At 47.9% G+C, this 21,167-nt stretch overlaps 2 protein-coding genes across 6 annotated transcripts in view; both read left to right on the top strand.

Annotated features, from left to right (window-relative positions):
- Nucleotides 1-4,510, top strand: part of LOC142565958 (uncharacterized) — a 47,085-nt gene extending 42,575 nt beyond the window's left edge. The window contains exons 23-25 of the mRNA XM_075676595.1: nucleotides 2,823-3,155; nucleotides 3,239-3,379; nucleotides 3,457-4,510. Coding sequence (XP_075532710.1) covers nucleotides 2,823-3,155; nucleotides 3,239-3,379; nucleotides 3,457-4,191 — 1,209 coding nt within the window. The 3' untranslated portion in view covers nucleotides 4,192-4,510. The remainder of the gene's footprint in view (nucleotides 1-2,822; nucleotides 3,156-3,238; nucleotides 3,380-3,456) is intronic.
- Nucleotides 4,511-5,779: 1,269 nt separating this feature from the next.
- LOC142565945 (uncharacterized) overlaps nucleotides 5,780-21,167 on the top strand; it is a 224,173-nt gene continuing 208,785 nt past the window's right edge. For 4 of the 5 annotated variants that reach the window (XM_075676574.1, XM_075676572.1, XM_075676573.1 and 1 more), the window contains exons 1-3: nucleotides 5,780-5,857; nucleotides 6,006-6,036; nucleotides 20,643-20,944. In XM_075676574.1, the coding sequence (XP_075532689.1) occupies nucleotides 6,014-6,036; nucleotides 20,643-20,944 (325 nt within the window). In that variant the 5' untranslated portion in view covers nucleotides 5,780-5,857; nucleotides 6,006-6,013. The remainder of the gene's footprint in view (nucleotides 5,858-6,005; nucleotides 6,037-20,642; nucleotides 20,945-21,167) is intronic. The other variant, XM_075676575.1, reaches the window with a different exon arrangement.

The following is a 21,167-nucleotide window of genomic DNA, read 5'->3' as shown; positions in this document are numbered from 1 at the left end:
CGGAAGCAGTTTAATGTACTTACGTAATTATCCTTTAGACGATATTCGATATCGCCACCCTATAAAGGCCCATACCACCCTGTAGGTGGGCCTGTGTGCACCTCAAACGCACGCGCCACTTGGCACTTCTCAGCAAGCGTTGGGGCCCATAAAGAATGTTCGTTTTATACATGTCAATATTAAGCATATATACACCGCGTCTGGCGGGTCTTCTTACGTCGACACATATAGGTGAAAGCCTTACGGCCGCACCCGGGCGCCTACATTCAATTCGCGTTTACTCCTATATCCCCCACCCCAGTGCAGGGGTGCTATAACGTAAAACTATTGCAAACTTTTCTATTCCAATTCTGCAATCAGCCCTACGCGATTGGTTAAAAACTTTTTTGGACCACCCCCACTTCGCCTGCCTGTCACGGGACGTCACGAAAACCGCTATATCTCCCCATCTGATATGAGGTGTGCACACTGATTATGCATGATTTGACCGAACAAATGCAAAATAGTTATTTATGATTCGACGTCTTTTCTCCATTAGCCCTCGGCTACTGGTCAAAGGCTTTCGGGCTGCACCCACTTCACCTGCTTGTCACGCGACGTCACAAAACCACAAAAACTCTCCGCGTCAAAGTGACATGTACGCGTTAAAGATGCATTAATATGCCGAAAAAAACTGAGTTTTCTTTTGGATAGCCGCAGGCTGCCCCGTTCCGAAAGGAATAAAAGATGGCTGCCGCCGATCGCCCAGGCACTGGCTACTCGCACCTACCGGAAAGAATGGGTCTATTGGCGAATATTAAAACTTCTTGCGTGGCCGCGTAACGTTTTCGAGCACTTTCGGTACGTTTGCGACCTCGTTCTGCCAACTCTTCTTTGCTGAGGATCCATTTTAGCGTCATTCTTAAGCTTCCGTTGCATGCTGCCGCGATTTTCGACCAGCTACCGCGAGTTAAATAAGGGAAAGCGGACCAATCGCAGACGCCGGCACCCCCCCCCCCCTCTTCGTCCGGTTATCGATTTTCAGTGCAGTGGGTCAGCCCTATCAAATCTCTCTCCACTTGAGCGTGCTCCTCGCCTCTTGCCAGCCAATTAGATGAGACAAGCCGCTCAGCGTAAGCAATGTTATTCGTTTTTTGAAGCAAACAAAAGTGACCTCTTATGAACGAGGAGAGCGTTTGATTGGTCTGTTCAGACAACCCTGCGGGTGACCGCTCGATGCTTGCGTCGGCAGTCACGCAAATTTGACGGCAGGAGATTGGAATAAAAACATTTTGTAATAGCTTTACGTTATAGGGTCCCAAACTAGCAAACCGGAAACTCGCCTCTGGTTAACCTCCCTGCCTTTCCTCTGTCTCTCCTTATATATATATATATATATATATATATATATATATATATATATATATATACAGCGTTTACTCCCGAAAAGACCTCTACGGATCCGCTACTGACATTTCAGATTGTTCCCGCTCGCTCTCAAATTAGGTAGATATCGCGACTGGGATTGTCATTTCAATTTTATGGTAAGCTTGCGGGTTCGGTCTGAAGCCGATAGCAATGACCAGTTATGCGATTAGATTTATTTTATAAATTTGGTGCTTCGTGTTTCCAGTAACAATCCCCATTTTCCCTGGAAACGTGTATTTTTGCCTCCGTTCCAGAGAAGCTTCAGCCAAAGAACTTCGCTAAAGTATTTCCTTGGCGTTACAAATTCTAAACATAAAAAGGGTGCCAGAGAGAGACGTGGAATTTGGTATGTAAGTTAACCTTTCTTTTCGAGGTTATACTAGCTATCAGTCGATCATTGCTGGTAACTATTTCCTTCCCAAAATTGTAAGGCTTATTTCGAAGGGAAAAAAAAAGTTCAATCAAATTGCGGAGTTGAAAGTTCCGAAACTGCTAAGTGGATTCGAGGGGCGCCGTTGCAGAGGGCCCCGTATTATTACTGATCTCCTCAGGTGTGGCAATGTTCACCCAAGGCAGGATACACGAGCATACTTGAGCTGTGTCTCCATCGGAATGGCTTCTGCTTGGCACGGTCGTGCTGATGCAGGTGCCATTCCGTCTGCTGTATTATTCAGTTCATGCCATCTTCACTTTGGCTTTGGCATGTATAATAGAGAATGGCATGCATGGATCCGCCCAAGCATAGTAGCATGCCTACGAGCCACTTTCAGATTTTTATTACTGAACTAATTGTTGAGCTATTGAGTATTGAGCTAGAGCAGCTCGTGTCAGGTGATCTAATGTTTGATGACACCGCTGTGCGATTGCAATTGGCGTCGGGAATATGAGCCAGCTGCTTCAGGTTTGTCAATGCCAAAAATAAATGAACGACTGAAATGGAGTTAGACATACTGAAGCGCAAGAAAAATAAAATCTTGCAATATCAGTCGTCTTATAGTTTGCTGCCGTAAGGAGGAAGGTTCCTTTCTCCTTTTCTTAATTTCGTTTCGAGTCTGCATGCTACTATGGTGTTAATGTCATGGAAATAGCAATAGATAATTAATTACGATGAACGAGATCAAAGCGGCTAGCAAATTACGTGGCTAGATATTAAGATGGCAATGAGCGCACTACGCAAGCAATGAACAAGAAACCAAAGAGGTAACGAGGACACAACGCTGTGTCCTCGTTACCTTCTTGTTTTTTTTCCCTTTGTTTGCGCTGTGCGCTCATCGCCATCATGACTGAACTTTTCCAACTCGCCTAAATCACCACCTTTATATCAAGCGCTGAAATATATTGCTTCACTCGCACGTAACGCGCGGGGAATTTATGTGTGTGGAGCACGAAGCTTATATTCTTTGTCCATTGCGCAGGTAATTTGGTACCACAACACACAACCTATCAAGGAGTCCGAGCGGGTGCGACTTTTGTTCCGCGGAGACAAGTGCTCTCTTTTGTTCAACGGCATTGGCGCCCAGAACGCGGGCACATACCGCTGTTCAGCGGTTAACCCTATGGGAAGCTGTTACACGGAGTGTAAACTGCGTGTACCGCTCGCCGCTCCCGTGTTTCTGGAGCCTCTCAGAGATGTGACCACGGATGAAGGCTGCCGTGTGGTGCTCACTGCCAAGTTGTGGGCGCCGGAGCCTCCCTTCGTGCATTGGTTCAAGGATGGCAGAGAACTGCTGCCCAGCCCAGATTTCCAGGTATGACAGGCGTTACTATTGCGGCCTTCGCGAGATATTGATGAGCCGAGTCATTTTCAACTCATCTGCGCGCACCACTGCAGGTCAGCCACGACCCGGACGGAACCGTGAAGCTACTGATTCCCAAGGTGGCAGGCAACAACAGCGGTCATTACGAAGTAGAGGCCAGTAACCCCGGAGGACGCACGCGCACAGGCTGCAAGATGCACGTTCGCGAATCTCAGGTAGCCGCTTGATTGGGCCAAACTCCTGAGCAGGGCGCAAACGACGCTGTTTTCTTTCTGTGCAGAAAGCGGTCCAGGCGGCTACCACCACCCAGCTAGCGGTGTCGAGAACGTCGAAGCAGACCGTGTCTGTTTCCAAGAGTGGCTCGGAGCTGCGGCTAGCCCGTTCGCTGCCTTCCGAGCTGGTGGTGCAGAGTGGAACCAAGGTGTGCCTAAGCGTGGCCAGTGCGCAGCCGCCCGGTGGCCAGTTGACTGCCTCATGGTTTCGGTCGGGTCAGCCTATCACTGACTCACCAGACTTCCGACTAACCCGGTCACTGGAGAACGTGGCCGGCACGTCACTGGCCGTGTTCAGTCTGACCATCTCTGAGGCCTTCCCTGAGGACTCTGGCGACCTTGAAGTGCGCGTGCAAGGCCCTAATGGCGTTGTGACCGCGGACACCAAGCTAGTTGTGCTTGACGAAGACGACGAAGGAACTGACAACGTGCAAAGGCGCGACGAGGGCATCCAACAAGCGAGCGAGGTAAAAGTGTACGAGACAAAGCTGCCTCGACCGGGGCCAGGAGACTCAACTGGATTGGCTCTGTCGGGAGACCTGCAAATGCGCGTGACTGAAGTGACGCATGTGAATGAGATGCCGCCGGAGGTGTCTGAAGAAACTACCACCAAAATAGTGGACAATGCAAGCGCCAAAGACAAAGTCACAGAAGAAGTTACCCGCCGAGTGACCAAGAGAGTCACTGAGATTACCAAGACCCAAACTAAAGAGGTGAGGGGTCCCTTGGTCTACAAATGGGAGTTTCGCAAGTAGCAGGCCTACCTGGGACGCCATGCTTTCATTGCGGCGTCCCCTTCTAGTTTCCTCCTTATACTTGCTCGGCTCAAGGCTGGCATGGAGACTGTCCCACAGGCACCTTTCTTGTCCGTGCTTTCTGGTGGTGCTCTCCGTTGTGTTACCTGTCTGTATGGCTGCCGCTCGGAATAGAGCGCTCTCCTTCCTTACCCTTGGCCGCCCGTCCTTAAGTGTTTGGTGTAGCATGCTCGTCACAGTGCCTTGACCAAAACCGAGAGAAAATAATCTTCACAGTTGTAACGGTGACATGAAATAAAGCCATGCTTTGTGTTCAATATGTGTTGCATGTTGTCTCCTTCCCATCTGAGATGAAACGTGAGCACCTTGCACACACGTGGCTGTCGCTTCCTTGCGCCGCACGTAGATGGGCCTGCTGCTTGCGGCACAATGTACGTAAACCAAGCCTTGTGCACAAACGATCGCGAGAGCCTTTCTATGCCGCTGTTCGGGCGACAGTGGTTGATGAGTGGAGCATGGCCGCGACAGGGTCCCGTTTCCGTTGCAGCTGAGCACCAGTCGGGCCAGCCGCGCGGCGGGGCCCTTGGGGCGCGTCGAGCCTATCCCGGTGGCCCCGGAGCCCAAATTCGACATCCTGGAGCCCAAGTACGATGCCCCGCTGTTGGGCAGCAGGCCCATCCGCGCGCCGTCGCCCGTGCAGCCGGAACAGAGCCGACCGTCGCTGTTCGAGCCGCTCTCGGTGCGCACCAGCTTCTGCCTAGAGACGGGCCAATTCCAGAGTCCGCGCTCCATCATTCGCACCAAGACGGCCAGCCCCGTGTGGAGTCCCAAGAAGAAGGCCGTGGTAATCGCCGAGAACCCGGCAACTGGTCAGCGCGTGTCGGCGCCCATCTTCCTGCAGGTGAGTGGTGCCAAACACGCAACGACACGTGCCAGCGTCCCGGCGCTCGCAGGGTCCCGAGGACGTGTACGCGGCGCCAGGGCAGCCGGCGACGCTGCGCGCGCTCGTCACGGGCTGCCCGGCTCCGCGGCTGCGCTGGTTCAAGGACGGCCAGCCCGTGCACGGACCCGACCACGTGGTGGGTCAGCCGTCCGGTCCGGCCCCTTGGACCGCCTGGCTCAGTATCCCCGAGGCTTTCCCCGAGGACTCAGGCGTCTACGTGTGCACGGCGTCCAACCTGGTGGGCAACACGAGCGCCTGCTGCAGGCTCACCGTCTTCGGTCAGTTGCTGTCAAGGGCGGCCTATTCCGGGAGCGCCGCCGCCGGGCGCGCCCCGATCCGCGGTCCGACGAAAAAAGGCTTTGACGGCCACGCGACCGGAAGCAGGGTGTGGATCATACGGCGCGATGACACCGTGGCCGAATGATGCGACTAATCGCCAATGCCATGACAGTGACGCCGAAAATACGCGCCTTAGTAAACACCGGTCGAAACCCTAGAAATGCCGGCCAGAAACTGCGGCCGCCCCCAGAAATGCGCTTCCAAAAATGGCGGCGGCGTAAGCTTACACCGGAGCAAAAATAGGCGGGAAGGGGGCGCTCTCCGCGTCATTTCCTGTCAGGGGCGCATGCGTCGGGGAACGGGAACGTCCCGCTAGCTAATTCGGGACCAGTGTCTGGAGATGCCTCTCCGGGCTTGACGCTCTCTAGACTCCGACTCGAAACGGTAAGTCCACATCGTGGACCGCTTTAAAGTCTCCCTGAGACCGGCTCGAGGCGACGTCAAAAGTGCTGGCCTCGCCTCGCGCGCGGTCCACTGAGCTCGAGTGCGTCTTTGACTGCGGTGCTCATTCCTACCACTGCTTGCCTTCCAGAAACCGGGATGGTCGTGCAGCCGGCCCACACGTAAGTGCTCGTCCTTTTTTCCACGAGCGAGGCTCGCCGTGCTTTGGCATCCCAGGTCGCCCTCGGATGCCTCCCGGGTGCGACCTGCGGCGCAAAAAATCACTGCGAGTCGGCGCGCCCCGGCTCCTTCGGCCGGTGTCTCGAAATAGAACAGCCGCTCGGCACCAGCTGGAAGTCCGGCGCTTGCATGCACCACGCCGATGCGGACGTGAAAAATACGGCATTCTGCGAAGTGATAGCGAAGGCACACTACTGCAATGCCGGCTCACTGCTTCTTTGATTGAACCCGAAACCCGGGACCTCTCTTCATTTTTTCGCCTGTGGAGCTATACTTGCTAGCTGTAATATAAGGTTGCCGAGTTTCAGCTGGTGCTAGTGGCCTCCCCTCTTTTGGCACAAGTGTGTGTGTTTCTTTTGCGTAGGTGGTCAAAGTGATGCCACCGTGAGTTGGAATAACATTCTTGAGCAAAATATCCTGTTCGCATTTCAAAGGAGCCGTGTATGTTTTATTTGTGCGACCTGGACCCGCGAGAAAGTGTGCGATGTCTCGTTATGCGCAATTGTACTAGCTCGTGCTTGATGAGGTGTCAGGATAGTGGTCATGCCAGAGCTATTCTTTTCCGCTCTCGAGTCGGTGCCAACGCTGCCGCGATAGGGTTCCGCCGGCTGTTAGCTCCTCTAGGAGACGGCTGTGCGACCTGCGTGCTAAAAAAAGCCGAATTGCGCAGCTCCACAGTAGTCTTGCTGTTTTGGTCTGACTGCGTCATTCCCTGACATCGTGTCCTGCTAGCTGAGCGCAGACGACAGGTCTTCCGACGGGTCCGCCATCTTGCCTCAGCAGCACCTGTTGACACAAGCGAATGGAAACATGTTTTCAATAAGGAATGCCAGCAATAACAAACAAGACGTAGGGAGAAATATCTAGTGCAAGACATGATTTCATGACATGAGTTTTCTTTTCGAACATTCCTGCACAATACGGCGGCATATTGATTTTCTCAATATATTCCTTGCACAAGCTGCACTAGTTAGTCCCGGAAAGTAAAATAACAGAGGTGAAATTAGACTGGCGTTGACCGATTATTGTGCACGCACACAGACATAGCATTCTGCAGCCAGTTTATGTTCAGCAGATGCAAACTCAAATGTTTTACTGTGATTCTTCGCGAATGCAACGACGTAGCTCAGTCACGTGAATATTGCGTATTTGGCTCAATTTAGTTGATTGAGATGAGAGAAGGTGCAGCGTTTGTGCTGAGTTTTCTTAATTGAAAGAGAGTCCACACTTCCACTGCCGATAGCGACTGTAATGACGCAATCGACTCATTAAGATCTCGACAGCAAATAATGAATGTAATGAGTGTTCCTCGTAGCCTGTTGACAGCGGCATAAATATTGCGAAAGCGCATTTTGTCTATGCCATTTCCATGTCTTTGAGTTTACGGACAGAATTTGTTTGCAACAAGTGCTTGAATGACTTGCATTCATTATGATTTTATTGTATTCTCTTATTAGCTGGTGCACTTGTCTAAATAGATCGTACTCCAATTCTTATTTTCTGCAATTTAGTTAAATCACGCATCAATAAGAGGTAGTATATGAGCATGGGAACGCTACATGTCTCCCGACTTGTAGTTGCTGTAGCGCTTTGGCATGAAGAATGTTACATTCGTTGCACCGCTACCCACAGATTGACGTAAATTTTGGTCATTCAGTTCCCGTCATGGAATAAAATCCCACTTCGTCTATTATTTGACGCTAAAGCGTGAAACTTGGCGCGCAGATATTTGCTATACTTGTTAATTTTATTTCTATTTTTTATTGCTATTTTAATACATTTGAGCTATAACGCCCCTTCCCTGTAATTCAATATCAAATTCAGCTATGTAGTTGACGAAACGTGCGATTTGCACATAGCTCTTCCTGCGTTGGAAGCCGGCAAGAATGAGCTCCATAAACTGTTTTTGAAATGTTACCCTGGCGTTGGCAGGACAGTGGGCTCATGCCACAGGCCCTACGCCCCTGAATTTGGGGATAGTTCGTAGCAACGGACGTTTGAAAGCCGTAGCCGTTCCATGCTTGCGCTCTGCAGTACGGGGCTAGTTCGGAAGGGTACATCATAAGGGTACGTGTCAACGGTAGCCAGCCCTAGCGAGTAGATGAGCCGGACAAACAGAAAGGCAGTGAAAGAGCACAATAAATCTCATGTTCCACGTGGACGCCTACACGTTCCAACTTGTATTGATTGAACTAGCGTCAGATCGTAGGGTGCACTTGACTCATTGTGCACACGTGATCAGTTATTTATAGCTTCCACCGATGCAGTCGCCACCAGAGCGCAGACACTGAGTATCATCACATTATAATGATTTTGCCCGTTAAGTTTGGGCGCCATTAGCCTAATTATTTGGCTGCCATCTTATTGTGTCCCAGTTCCCAGTTCAAGGGCGACAAATGTATTACTTATTCGGTTTTGCTGGGAGCCGATCTGCTAGGAAGTCGCACAAAACTTCGTTGCACACAAATTTATGGCAGAGTTCACTAGGATAAAATTTCTTTTCTGATTCATAACAAGCGATTGCTCACATATGTGGCGACAGTAGGTGTGCTCAGTTATGTTTGTTCATTGGCCTGTTCGGTTCATCGAAAAAATGAAATTGAAATATTCATTGTGCTCTTTCGCTAATAAATTGGCTTCTTAAAAGCATCTGTCAGTCATCGCATATACAATCTGATTAAACAAAATTCTTTTCGCAATTTTAATGCGTTGCTACAACTTTTTGTTCTGCATTCTATGTCAGGCGTTCTATCTCTTAAATTTACGCTCTCTATAACCTGTGAAAGGGAATCGTAAATTGAAAAATTTATGTACTATATGATGCCCTGGGCCATGTTTGTAACACTATTTTTTAAGAACCTAATTGGTCATGGTATATTCATTGAAATAACTGCGACGTAAATTTAAGAGGCGCTTCAGTCGAAAGTACACAGCGTTTACCAAAACCCGGCATAGCACACTTTACTGCCCTGCTGCACAATTTTGGCATTGGTGCTGGAGTGCTTTAACTACGTGGGAGGTGGTCGGATCTAGTGATCTTTCCCTTCTGCGCACAGAATATCTCATTTTTTTCACCACTTCTCCAAAAAGAAATCAGATGAGTGTAGGAACATAAATTTGCGACAATCCTTTGTTCACATAATGACATAAACATGCCGATACACCACGTGTCATAGGAATGCGCAGTGTTAAAGCTTCTGTGCCGTCAGGAGCGACGTTTTTTATATATATGTATACCTTAGTAGAGCTTTACTAGCATTTCCGTACTACACAATAGCTGGAGCTAATTTGCTTCCACAAGGGGAGTGGCAACAGGCTCGTTTATTTATTTATTTAGCTGGCGACTGCTATTCACACACACATACAAATGGATTCGCAATTTACAGACGTCCGAGTACTGGCCAGTCATAGCAGACAGGTTTCACATTTGTGAACAATAGTTAGGAGGGGGCGGGGAGGGTCTGTGTGACGTGTTGCACAAGAAAGCGACCCGAGGCGGACGACTCGGCACGACATATAGGCCAATGCGTAAGGCGACACTGAACGCAAACTGAACGCGCGTTTCGAAAAACGATCTCCGATCGCGCCCCAGTTAGGTATACAAGAATAGCAGGACGGCGTTAGTACGGCGCAGACAATATACAATCTTCGTCAAGAAACGCTTTAACAAAAAAATGTCATACATATCCTTCGAAATTTTCTTGCAGAATAGTTTGTTGTAGCTGCGCTAATTATGCCTACAAGCTTATGCGCGTAGGCCATTTTTTTTTGGTACGGCCAGCTGTTTTTCCAGTACGTCCAGACTGACGGCAGCGCCGCCGCTTCTTCGTGTCGTCACACTGCTCAAGTTGCCCGCAGCCGAGGCGTCTACAAATAGGAACCATTTTGCAGCTTGAACCATAGATGAACTCATTTCAAGCTCTGTTTTTCATAACGCCGAACGGCGAGGCAAAGGAGGTAAGTACGGAAACGCGGCGTGCAGCCTGTTCGAATGAGGGCTACGGTGCAAAAAAGCTAAATTCAAAGTGATGGTGTTTAACGCCCGAAAGCGGCCAAAGGGCTATGTGGAAACGCCGTGTGGTGGTAGGAGTGGCTCCGGCTAAATTGTGGGTAATCTTTAACGTGCACCCAATGCACTTATTCCGCCCCCATCGGAATGCGGTCACCGCGGTCGGGAACCGAACCTGCGAACTCGTGCTCAGCAGTAGAACGCCAGAGCCGCTGAGCCAGCGTGGGTGAGTGCAACAATGCAGTGGCCAACGTGAGGTACCTCATACCGGGACAGCGATGGGGCGACCTTCCTTGCTCCTCTAGTGGAGTCTGAACATGAACACGCCGGCTAAGAAAAGTCGTGTTGCCACGAACGCTTTTTTTTTTTCTCCAGCAGCCAAGAAATCACTTCGCGCCGCTGCTGTAGGATCTACAGTTACAGGTCGAGGTCTTATAGCGGCAGCCGTAAGCTAAGGTGTGACGTGTTCGCTGTTGAATGGTACGTGTTGCGGAACAAAGCCATGAAGAGGAAGTGTTGCTGCACCGTTGTAAAAGAAGGTGGTAGTGGCGAGGGAATGGGGAAGCGAAAGGCGAGCTCACGACTTGGCACCAGCGCGGCATCTTTAAGATAGCAACATTGAGTAAGCTGGAGGGAAGGATTGTTGCTATGATCTTCCGTCACCACGGAGATAACGGAATCGAGTTGAAACTAGAGAGCTGGCCTGGTGAGTGTAGCTGTAGCGCACTTCCTAGAAAGCGGAATATTGGAACACTGTCAGAGACTTCGTACTACGAGGGCCAGCCGCCGCGAATGTCGGGGAAATGTGGAAATCACCTTGGCAGAACTTGGCGCAGCAAACCTTCCGTCCACACGCCTTCAGCGAGCGACGGTGGCACGGAGCACTACGCATTTCTTTTTTCCCTTCTTGATCATCTCTTCCTGACGCACTCAAAATGAGCGCTCCGCAGTTCACACTAGACGCTCGGCTTCATCGGCCTGCTGCGCGGAATATAGTCACCGGCAGTGCTTTTACGTCATAGCTGTCGTCGCCGAAAAGAAAAACGTGATCGCTCTTGTGACAAGTAAAATTAACTGGGTAAAGAAAACTGAAAGATTGCCACGAATGCTTAAGTGGAGATAAAACATCACTTTGCTTGATTCAAGAAATGTTGACTACTTGGCAATGTAATACATTACCTTAGTCACAATGCCGTTCCCGTAGCTGCACTCAATTGACGTCAGCTATGGCCGAGTGCCGTATGGTTGCTCAAAAAAAAAAACACTGCTAATACGGTTCGGAGAGAGAGAGAGAGAGAGAGCGAAACAATTTATGAGGCGACAAGAGAAAAGCATCCCAGAAAGTTATGTACAACGGCGAATCAGAAAGTCTTTGGCCCTATTTATTTTTAGCCAAATTACTGCTGCAAATGAAAGTCAACATATCCATTCCCAGCGGTGGACCTTTCTTGGACAGGCCCGGCCTTATCTGCCGGTAGCTCCGCGGCATTGCGCTGCTGTCAGTTGTTGAAGATGGCGCTTGTGCTTCACACTTCAACGGCGTACGAGCAAAGAAGTGTGATCCTTTTTGTATGGAGCAAGGGACGAACGCCCATCGAAATCCACAGGAAAATGCAGCCCACGCATGGGGAAAGGTGTTGCGGTCCGCTGAAGAAGTTCCTGGCGGGGCAGCGATTCACGTGCGTCGATGAAGCCAATACAGCAGTCCGACGGTGGTTCCACACTCAGCCGGACGAACTATACCGCAGTGGCGTTCCAAATTTAGTGCTGCGATGGGACAAATGTCTGAACCGGTGTGGGGACTATGTGGAAAAATAGTATAAAGTAGGTGTGTGTCTGTGTGTGCCTTATTTGGCTAATAAAAAAATAGGGGCAAAGATTTTCTGATTCGCTCACGTATATATAAAGAAAAGAAAACTCCAGTTTTATTCAAATTTACGTACAGCTGCTAGTTTTTAAGTAACCGACGCACAAATCGTCAACTAGCACGTGAAGTTTCAATTTTGTAACCAGCATGCGGCTTCCCTGAAAATATGTAACAATTTTGAAAGTTTACCGAAAAAGAAAAAAAGCTCCCCGGCTTGCATAACGAGTACACTAATACATTTTGGGGGCAAAATTTGACAGCTCACGACAATATATAAGTAAGGAAAATAAAGAAGGTGTGGCGGTTCTGCGTAATTTTGCGATGTACACTCGCCGCTGATGATCGTTTCAATCCATTTGAGCAGGATTAACAATTGGGTGGTACTGTTGTAAACGATGAGAAAAAAGTAGCATCTCTGAGATAGAATAAAAAATAGGCTGGGGGGTTGACTGAAAGAGCGTCCGGTTGCCAATCCTTCACCAGGTAACACGGAATGTAGCGGTTACTTGTTCTCTTTATGGTCCTTTTGAATATCTATAAAACAGTTGCTTCACCAGCCCATGAAGGATACTCTCTATCTATTCGGAACTACCGTCGTTCGTCAATCGCACCACACCTCTCACATTATCAAAATATTTAATTCGTGTATGGAATATACCGGTGCGAAAGTTCTTTAGTAGACTCCAGTGGCAGTTCCTACAAAAAAGTCTTATTTCAATGTGTCAATCAAGAATGTAATTACTCACGCGTTTCTTAACGTGTCAGACGCTTGGAATTTAAGAGCACTTGAAATAGTGACTCAACATGAAAAGAAAGAAAATGTTTATTTATATGTAACAATGAAGTTTCACATAAACCAGTTTGTTCTGTCCAACTAAAGTAAAGACAGCGGTAAAGAACAACTATGAGGCGTGGCAAAGACAGATATTAAGCCGTGTATTCATAAGGGAGCGTATGACATACATACCTCTCCAATACCGCGGATCAATGATTGGTTGATTTGCACGTCGCGACCCCAAACTGGAGCTATGACAGACGCCGCTCGAAGGGCTCTGTATTAACTTTGGCCACAAGCAACTTTCAAGGTGCACCCAGTTCTCAGTACACGAGCGTCTTTTTTTTTTTCATTCCGCTTCTATCAGAGTGCGGCTGTTATGGTAGAGAATCGAATTCGCGATTTGACTTAAGCAGCAAGCAGTTAAGCCTGACTTTCCGGGGAAAAAATTGGTTAGGTGACGTGCAGGGTACACCGCATGGTACACCAAGCGTGTTAAAGTATATATATATATATATATATATTGAATATTTAGAAATAGGAAACATGCAGGGGCTTTTCTGTGCCCAATACTCGGGCCTGCGACCGTCAGAATCTTCAGCTGATAACTCAACCAAGCTTCCTTGATCAACCTTCAAGTAATGATTTTGCGGAACGTGTTGCCTTTGCGAAATTGAAGCCAATCGGTGGTAAAGACGTTTCCACTACATAGAAATCCTGAGACAGCATCACTTTAGTTCTTGTGTTATAGATATGGCGTGCTCTCTGATTATATGTAAATTATGGCAGGTTGTACTCGACTTACACAATTTTTTATTTCTTCATTCCTTTTTTTTCTATTCTTTTTTTTTGCATTCGATCGAATTTGTTTGTTATCCCCAGGGTCGCATTACTTAATAAACAATTTTAAGATAACACTACCCAACAAAGATAGCGAAATTTATTGTCGTTCCAGGCACTACTTGCCCACTGCAGCTCTTGCGCTAATCCGGGAAATATGTAACGACAATGCTGCGGCCTGTGAATTTTAAGATGGCTGAAGAAAACCTGCGTCTTTCTTCTGCGCATAAAACTGTATCCATGAAAATTGGCTGATAATTTTGAATAATATTAGACATTTTAACTAAGCACAAGCATTCCGTGCGCCCTATATGTCTTTGTGCACAGTGTGCCTTTTTAGCGATGTTTGAAATGGGGAATAGGTGCTAATTAACTAGAGCTCACAAAACTGCTGCGCAGACATTTGTCGGTTAAACCAAAAGATAATAATCATTTGACTTATTACACAGCTTTCTTTAGCATAGTGATCAAACTTATAAGAAAACGTTAGCGTATAATTTTACTTAAGCGGACATTAAATTTTAAGGTTTCACTAAATGCGGGAACGATATGACACATTTTGCTGCCACCCCCCTTTTCCATAGAATATAAATAGCGGCCTCGATATCGCGGTAAGAGACGTAATGCAGCACTATCGTTTTTATTATTTAAACGTAAGGTGCGAATAAAACGATGGCAAGTGTTTAGGCCCAATTGCGTAGCCTCTAGAAGCACATAAAAAAAAAAAACGGATCAACACACTTCAAAAAAAAAAAAAAACACAGGAGCAAGGCTGGGACCCTTTGTTTCCACAAAACAGCAAAGCCGTGAACAATCACTTCGCTGAGATTCATACAATAGTCGCATATAAACGCATACTTTCATCGCAGAAATACACCGCGATAGCGTAATTAACCGATGCTTTATTTTTATACTTCACGAGGCTTTACTCCGTGCAACAATGGGAGTCCGTAATTATGTTAACTTGGTTCAAGGCAGTTGCTAACGCCTGACGTTCGCACGCGTCACAGGATGTGTTATTCACGTGCAAACAGCGGCAACTGTTGCCCACTGGGCCTCTAATAACGTGCGCCGTCTGTACTTTGGTTGTTTCAGATGAGAGCTGGCCATATGCCACGGTTTGGTAGCTCATTGTCGTTCTTAGTTTTTAAAATAACTTTTACTGTTTCGTTAGTGATACATATGTATATGAGATGTTATACATAAAGGAGTCCCACAGTTAGAAGCTGCAGCGGGACCTGTTGTTCTTAGTTGCATAAGAATACAGTAATATAAAAGCGTCAGTGGCAATAACAAATAAATAAGAAAAACGTTTGCAGAAGTTACGCAACGTTACAATAGTAAAGACGAAGACAACACTTCTTAACACAAAGACTGTATACCGGATGTTTCAGCGAACACTTTCAAACATTTTTTTATATTGCCCCTGGCAATTCTAGTCCATGAGCTGGTCTACTCGAAGAGGCGTATATTATTTGCAAAAAAAAAAATGAAATGGATAATAGGCGAATTAACAAAAATTCACTAATTAACTTTTTAGCTTATTACGTTATGGCACGTATCACAATTTACAAATTCTATCAGGGGAGTTTGCAAGGCGGATTCACTTGGAATGAATTCTCAGGATGACACCACTTTCGAGATATTAATTCCCGAACTTTTTGTACAAATGCATTGGTATTACAGTTACTTACGTATCTCAATACATAAAACGATTTTTTAAAGAAATTAAGTGGAACGACAGCGCAATTTTACCGCAAGTTTAACGGCTTATACCGGCAGTTACCAACCGGCTCCTCGCTTTCCCTTTCCTGTAAATTGTATATATGTGTTCAAAACAAATAATAATAATAATAATAATATAGCTCGTAAATGGTGTCATCCACACAGTTCTCTTCAAGTGCATATGCCTTGCAGCCTCGCCGGTTGGAATTTATAAATTAATGCGTGTGCCATAGGGTAATTGGTTAAAACCCAAATTAGTGATTTTTTTATTAATTAGTCGTTTAAGCATTTCAACTTTTCTTGGGCAAGTAATGTCCACCTCTTCGAGAAGACCAGCTCATGAACTAGAAGTGTGCTATCTGCCACTGCCAATTTAAAAAAAATAAACTGAAAGTGTTCGCTGATACACCATGTATGATAAGTAATCAAAAGACAGGCAAAAAAAAGTGCATCGAAGGAGGAACGCTGTTTACAAAGTTGCAGTGTAAGTTCAATAATACGATGATAATGCTGGTGAAAGTTACGGATGAGTCGGTAAACTATTCCAAATTCTTACACCGGCAAAATGAATAGTTGGTTTCCCGTAGTTGCTGCGCGATTTTGGGAGTATGGAATTATTCTGTAAAGACAATCCTATATAGTGTTGGGGTTAGTGAGACTATCTCTTCCAATGACATCATTTAAGTGTGGCTTTTTACGTGGGCGGCATTCAGCAATGCCATGGTTATACCAGATAATTTTATTTAGTGAGAGGAGCTTTAAGTCAGTGAAGATGAGGGTCACACGAGCGCTATAAGGAACCGATGCAATGATACGAACAGCGCAATTTTTTGTTGCGCGGCAATTCAGCTATATGGCAGCGGTATGTGAGACCCCATGAGCTGACACAATAATTTAAATGGCAATAATGACGTGCATTTTTCAAGATGACAGACATAAGTTCTAGAAGTGTTGACTGTTGGGCTAGTTGGTCGTCCATATTTGAAGTAGTAGCTTAGCGCAAATAAAACCACGGACACAAGGAAGACAGACAAGGACAAGCGCTACTCACAACTGTTTAATGGAAGGAAGGATAGTGCATATATATATATATATATATATATATATATATATATATATATATATATATATATATATATATATATATATCCTCTTGTCACGCATGCGCCTACCAAGCAGAAGTGAAGCCGGTACATGCACATCAAAGGCGGTCTGGCTTGTACAGGCTTCACTTCTGCTTGGTAGGCGCATGCGTGACAGGAGGATATATATATATATGCACTATCCTTCCTTCCATTAAACAGTTGTGAATAGCGCTTGTCCTTGTCTGTCTTCCTTGTGTCCGTGGTTTTATTTGCGCTAAGCTACTACTTCAAATACACACATAAGTGACCAGCACTTTCTGCACTTTAGGAAGCAGGGCGCTCCATTATTTATTCCCGGCTGTAATGCGCTGAAGAAAATGTCCGTTCTCTTCTGAACAATGTGAGCATTTTCAGCGATTGTATTGCTCAGAGAAATAGGCCGCCAGAAGTTTATAGGAGGAAAATAGGGAGAGGGGGTATTCTACGCGAAAGTTTGTCCTTTCCCCGCATTTTCCTTTCTTTTGCTGACTTGAGTTTTTTTTTATTTCTTCAAAAGCCGAAAAGCACAGGAAAAGCGGCGTTTTGCGGAAATTGTCTGCCTTTAGATGATATCATTTTATTTGCCCACGCCGTACACAGAGTCGGTTTGATGTGCGCGCCCGACTACAAGTAAATGCGATGCTTGCCTGCCTGCAGCGTGGCTTCCACGACTTCATGCCCTTGGGCACTCTAAGGACGCTTTGCTAAAAGGGGAGAACCACGCACCGTCTGCGTGTGTGACGGAGCATGAGGAGGCTCAGGGACGCAGAAGAGGAGGATGGGTTGGCATCAAGGTAGAAGGGCGCGTTCCTAAGATTCCTCATATTTTGTTGTTTTTTTTTTCTTCGCGCTAGTGGATAACTCATCGGCTACGCGAGGCCTCTGTGCCGACGTCGTAGCTGGGCGCACGTTTTATGCCTTCGTCACGCGGCCGTCGCAGAGGCCCTCGAGAGAGGAAATTCGCTTACGCAAGGACTCTTGGCACGCAGCTGCATAGTACAATCGGCATTATTGCATTTTTTTGCTGAAACGTTAGCATCGTATTGGCACGAGAAGCGCATTGAAAACGGCGACGGCGAGCGCCAAATGTGCGGCTTGGCTTTAGGAGCGATTTTGCGACCAGGGTAAAACACACCCGCGTGCACGCACACAAGCACCTACACACACGCACACGCCCACACACACTTACACGCAGTCCCCTCTCCCACAGAGAGAGAGAAAGGGAATGCATTTTTTATTGCCGTAATTTCTAGGCTGGCCAGATAGAAAAAGACAAAAAAAAATTATCTATATAGCGGTAACGGCAGCGCCGCAACATTTTTTTTTTTCGTATTCGGAGCGCCCAGCGCGGACGAAAAGGTCCGCCCTCCTGAAAGGCGCGCGTCGACGCGCGCCTCGGCTGCAGCTACACACGGCGGCGGCCCGTTCGCAATATGCGAACGTGCGAGGGTGCGGCGGGCCGGCGTCTGTTTTTGGCCCGGCGCTCCAGATACGTGTTTCCCGGCGGCGGGGCTGGCATGCGACTCAGCACAGCAAAACTTCGAGCCCGGGCCCCGGGCTAAACTTGTGGCGGCGGCCGGCTGGAGCCGCGCCATGCACGGCACGCGGCAGCCGCTGCTGCGTTGTATAACGGGCCACCAGCGTTTTTCTGCGCAACCGCCAGCGAGGAAACTGAGACCTCATTGTCCGAGGCAACCCTATGGACACGATGTGCTCGCAATGATAAGCCTCGAGGACAGCTGTCGCAGCCACGTCGCAGCACTGGGCGAAACCGTAGAATCCCTGGATGCAATGCAGAATGCAGTACACTCCTCAAGATCAGGCAGCGCGTAATCTGAATTCAACGGCTTGCGCGTGTATGCTTAAACACTCGGATCATGGATAATACAACACGACCATATTGTACATAACCTGAGTATAATGCAAAGTATTGTGACTGTACATCTCAGAGGAACAATAAAATCGCTTCTAACAGAATTATTTCACTCTACAGGCTTAACCTCCCGAGTGACTGCTTGTAAATTATATTGCCCATTGCCTTCGATTCTTCTCGGAATGAACTAAGATGCGGTTACTTAACATATTCTCCCAGGATGTGATATAAGAAGCACGCGGAAAATGGTTTAATTATATTCTTGCTGCCAGCTTTCCAGAAAATCGGCTAGCTTGACATGGGCCGTTGTGTCACCGCAAACGACAAAGAGCAAACATGAATGCTTTTTCCAATACCGCGAAATAACCTAAATATCCATGATGCAGCTCAATACGGCAACCCGCCACACCATGTTGCATCTATGTGTTCATGCAAAGAAAACCGGATTTACTATCTCAAACTTGAGGCGATGGCTGCTTTGTCCACATACATGGAGTTCCTTCTTCTGGCTTCTAGGCAGCGGCATTTCAACAAAAAATTTGAGTTTGATGTTCGTAACACGCCAGTCAGTAATAAGAACTGACATTTAAAAACAATAATGTCCCTTGAGCTGTATTCAGATCTCAGGAGGTCAAGTAGCCGTGCGAAAGCAAGAAATAACGTTAGGTCCTATTTTAGGGTGGCTGGTCGTAATAGGCGTGCTCTCAGAAAGACACGACCTTTAATGTGTTTTGAAAAAGCCGTTACATATTGCTCGCGTGCTGCTTAAGTCACATGCCCTGTTTAAAATTTAGCACGGAAGTTTCCTTCTATTTTTACTGTCCAAAAGTAGCAATCCGTGAAGCATGACATCAAGTAAACAGCCAGATCGGAAACGAACGCGTAGGACGCAAAGCCAGGCGCTTTGCGTCCGTCGCCCATTCGTGTTGTCAGGTCACAAAATGAAAATGACTTGTTTATAACATGCAAGAACAGGTGTGTTAGACATGAAAACACAAATAAGTTTACGTGCAGTACTGATATATTTAGCAGAGAACATATTCGCAAGTGAGACGCGAATGCCGAAAGAAACTGACGGTAACACAACATTAGCTTTAAACAGAGCATCGATTCTTGGGCGTGCTCACGCGTCATTCCTCAGTGGGTAATGACGGACGTCGCATGTGACGAAAACGCTCCGTCGGCTGCAGTCCGAGACCGCTGGTTTCGTAACATGCACGCGGCAGCACGCATGTGGCGTGGCGCGAACTGACGTAGGCATCGCCGGCTGGAATCTGATATGACTGGTGTTCAGGTCGAGACGTTTTGGGAACACTAGCGTGGCCCTCGCGAGAGAAACCTCAAAGAAAGAATCGCGAGGGAGAAGCGGCGCGTAGTGACTCACGCCCGGCACTGCAACAGTATGAGTGACGACGAACACTTTTGCCAGCGTGAGTCACGCCTCGTTGGTCTTCTTCTGTCACCATAGTTTCCTGCTTTCTTGTTTTCTTTTCTTCGGGAGCGTCCACTTCAAGCGTATTTCTCAGGCAGCATTCCAAAAACTGTGGGATGTGTGACCGCGCTAGCAATCGGTGTTACTATAAGTGAAGGTTGTGGCATCAGTTCGTCTTCAGGCGGGTCTTAAGTTGAGCCGCAAGCGGCGTCGCACTACAGACACGCGGAGTCAACGAGGCGATGTGGACCACCGCTGCTGGCGACGGCCAGGACCGTGAAATGTGTGCCACTGTTACTCCGCTTGGGAACGGGGAACGCGAGTGCTTGTTCGAGCACAGGGCGCGCGCGCAGAGCGACGGTGGCCTCATGACAGAGTGTACTTATGACGGTATCCTCATGGCAGGTCGACATAGTATACCTGATGAGCGTGGCCATTAGGGCCGTCCAGGCCTCCGTGGAGTGAAAAGATCGATTGCAATTCCTAAACCGGCTGAAGGGATTGTTGGTAGTAAATGAAAAAGATAGGCAACGCAAATTTAAAAAAATCATTAGGTTATTGATCTGTTATTTGAGATTTTTATTTCACGGTGGTATCTCGGTGACACTCGCAGATGCTCAGAGCGACGTTCAACCGCAGTGTCCCTGTTGACCAGGCGATACAGGTCACACATTAGGCTGCTGCACGGGTGCACTCATGGCAAAAAAGGAAGCTTTTAAGATGCACGGAGTAGCTCGCCGACTCTACCTCCTGTAAAGCAGCGTGGAATGTTCCTGGGTTTGGCGGTGTTCCGTGTCCCTGACTCAGAGTTCAATGAGCAGCCATGGCCGAGCTAAACGCAACTTTTCAGGAGCAGGCGACTCTGTCTCACGCGCATGCCTTCCCTCTGCACCTCTTCTGCAGGTGGGGGCCTCCGAACGCCAGCCCGCCCACGTTTGAGCCAATCACACAGGGCGGCGGGCTGCTGTACGAAGGATCTGATGCCAAGTTCCAGGTCAAAGTACACGGGAACCCACCTCCCGAGGTGGTGTTCACGCGGCGGGGCATGCCGCTGCGCAACGACCCGAGGCGCCAGGTGACTTACGACCCGACGACAGGCATCTGTTGCCTGCACATTCGCAACCTGACAGCCGAGGATGACGGCGACTACAATTGCTCGGCCGTCAACATTGCGGGCGAGGCCTCGCTTACCCTTACCATCCGCGGTGAGTGCGCGGCCCCGCAGCTTCTTCCGCATGTGCCCACGTATACGCATCCCGGTTCTTCGCAGCTAGTGCTAAACCACGAATGAGCCGCGATCTATTAAAGTGCTTCGTCTGTCGCTTTAAGAGAAGGTGCGGCCAACGGATGAAGATTGGAGGGCAGCGAGGTGGAAGCACCCACTTTGCTACCTTCCAGTGGGACACAAAAATAGTTTTAGCATGTAAA

This window comes from Dermacentor variabilis, unplaced genomic scaffold, assembly GCF_050947875.1.
Source record: "Dermacentor variabilis isolate Ectoservices unplaced genomic scaffold, ASM5094787v1 scaffold_12, whole genome shotgun sequence".
In the NCBI taxonomy this organism is placed as follows: domain Eukaryota; kingdom Metazoa; phylum Arthropoda; class Arachnida; order Ixodida; family Ixodidae; genus Dermacentor; species Dermacentor variabilis.
This window is presented reverse-complemented; position numbering and strand designations above follow the sequence as displayed.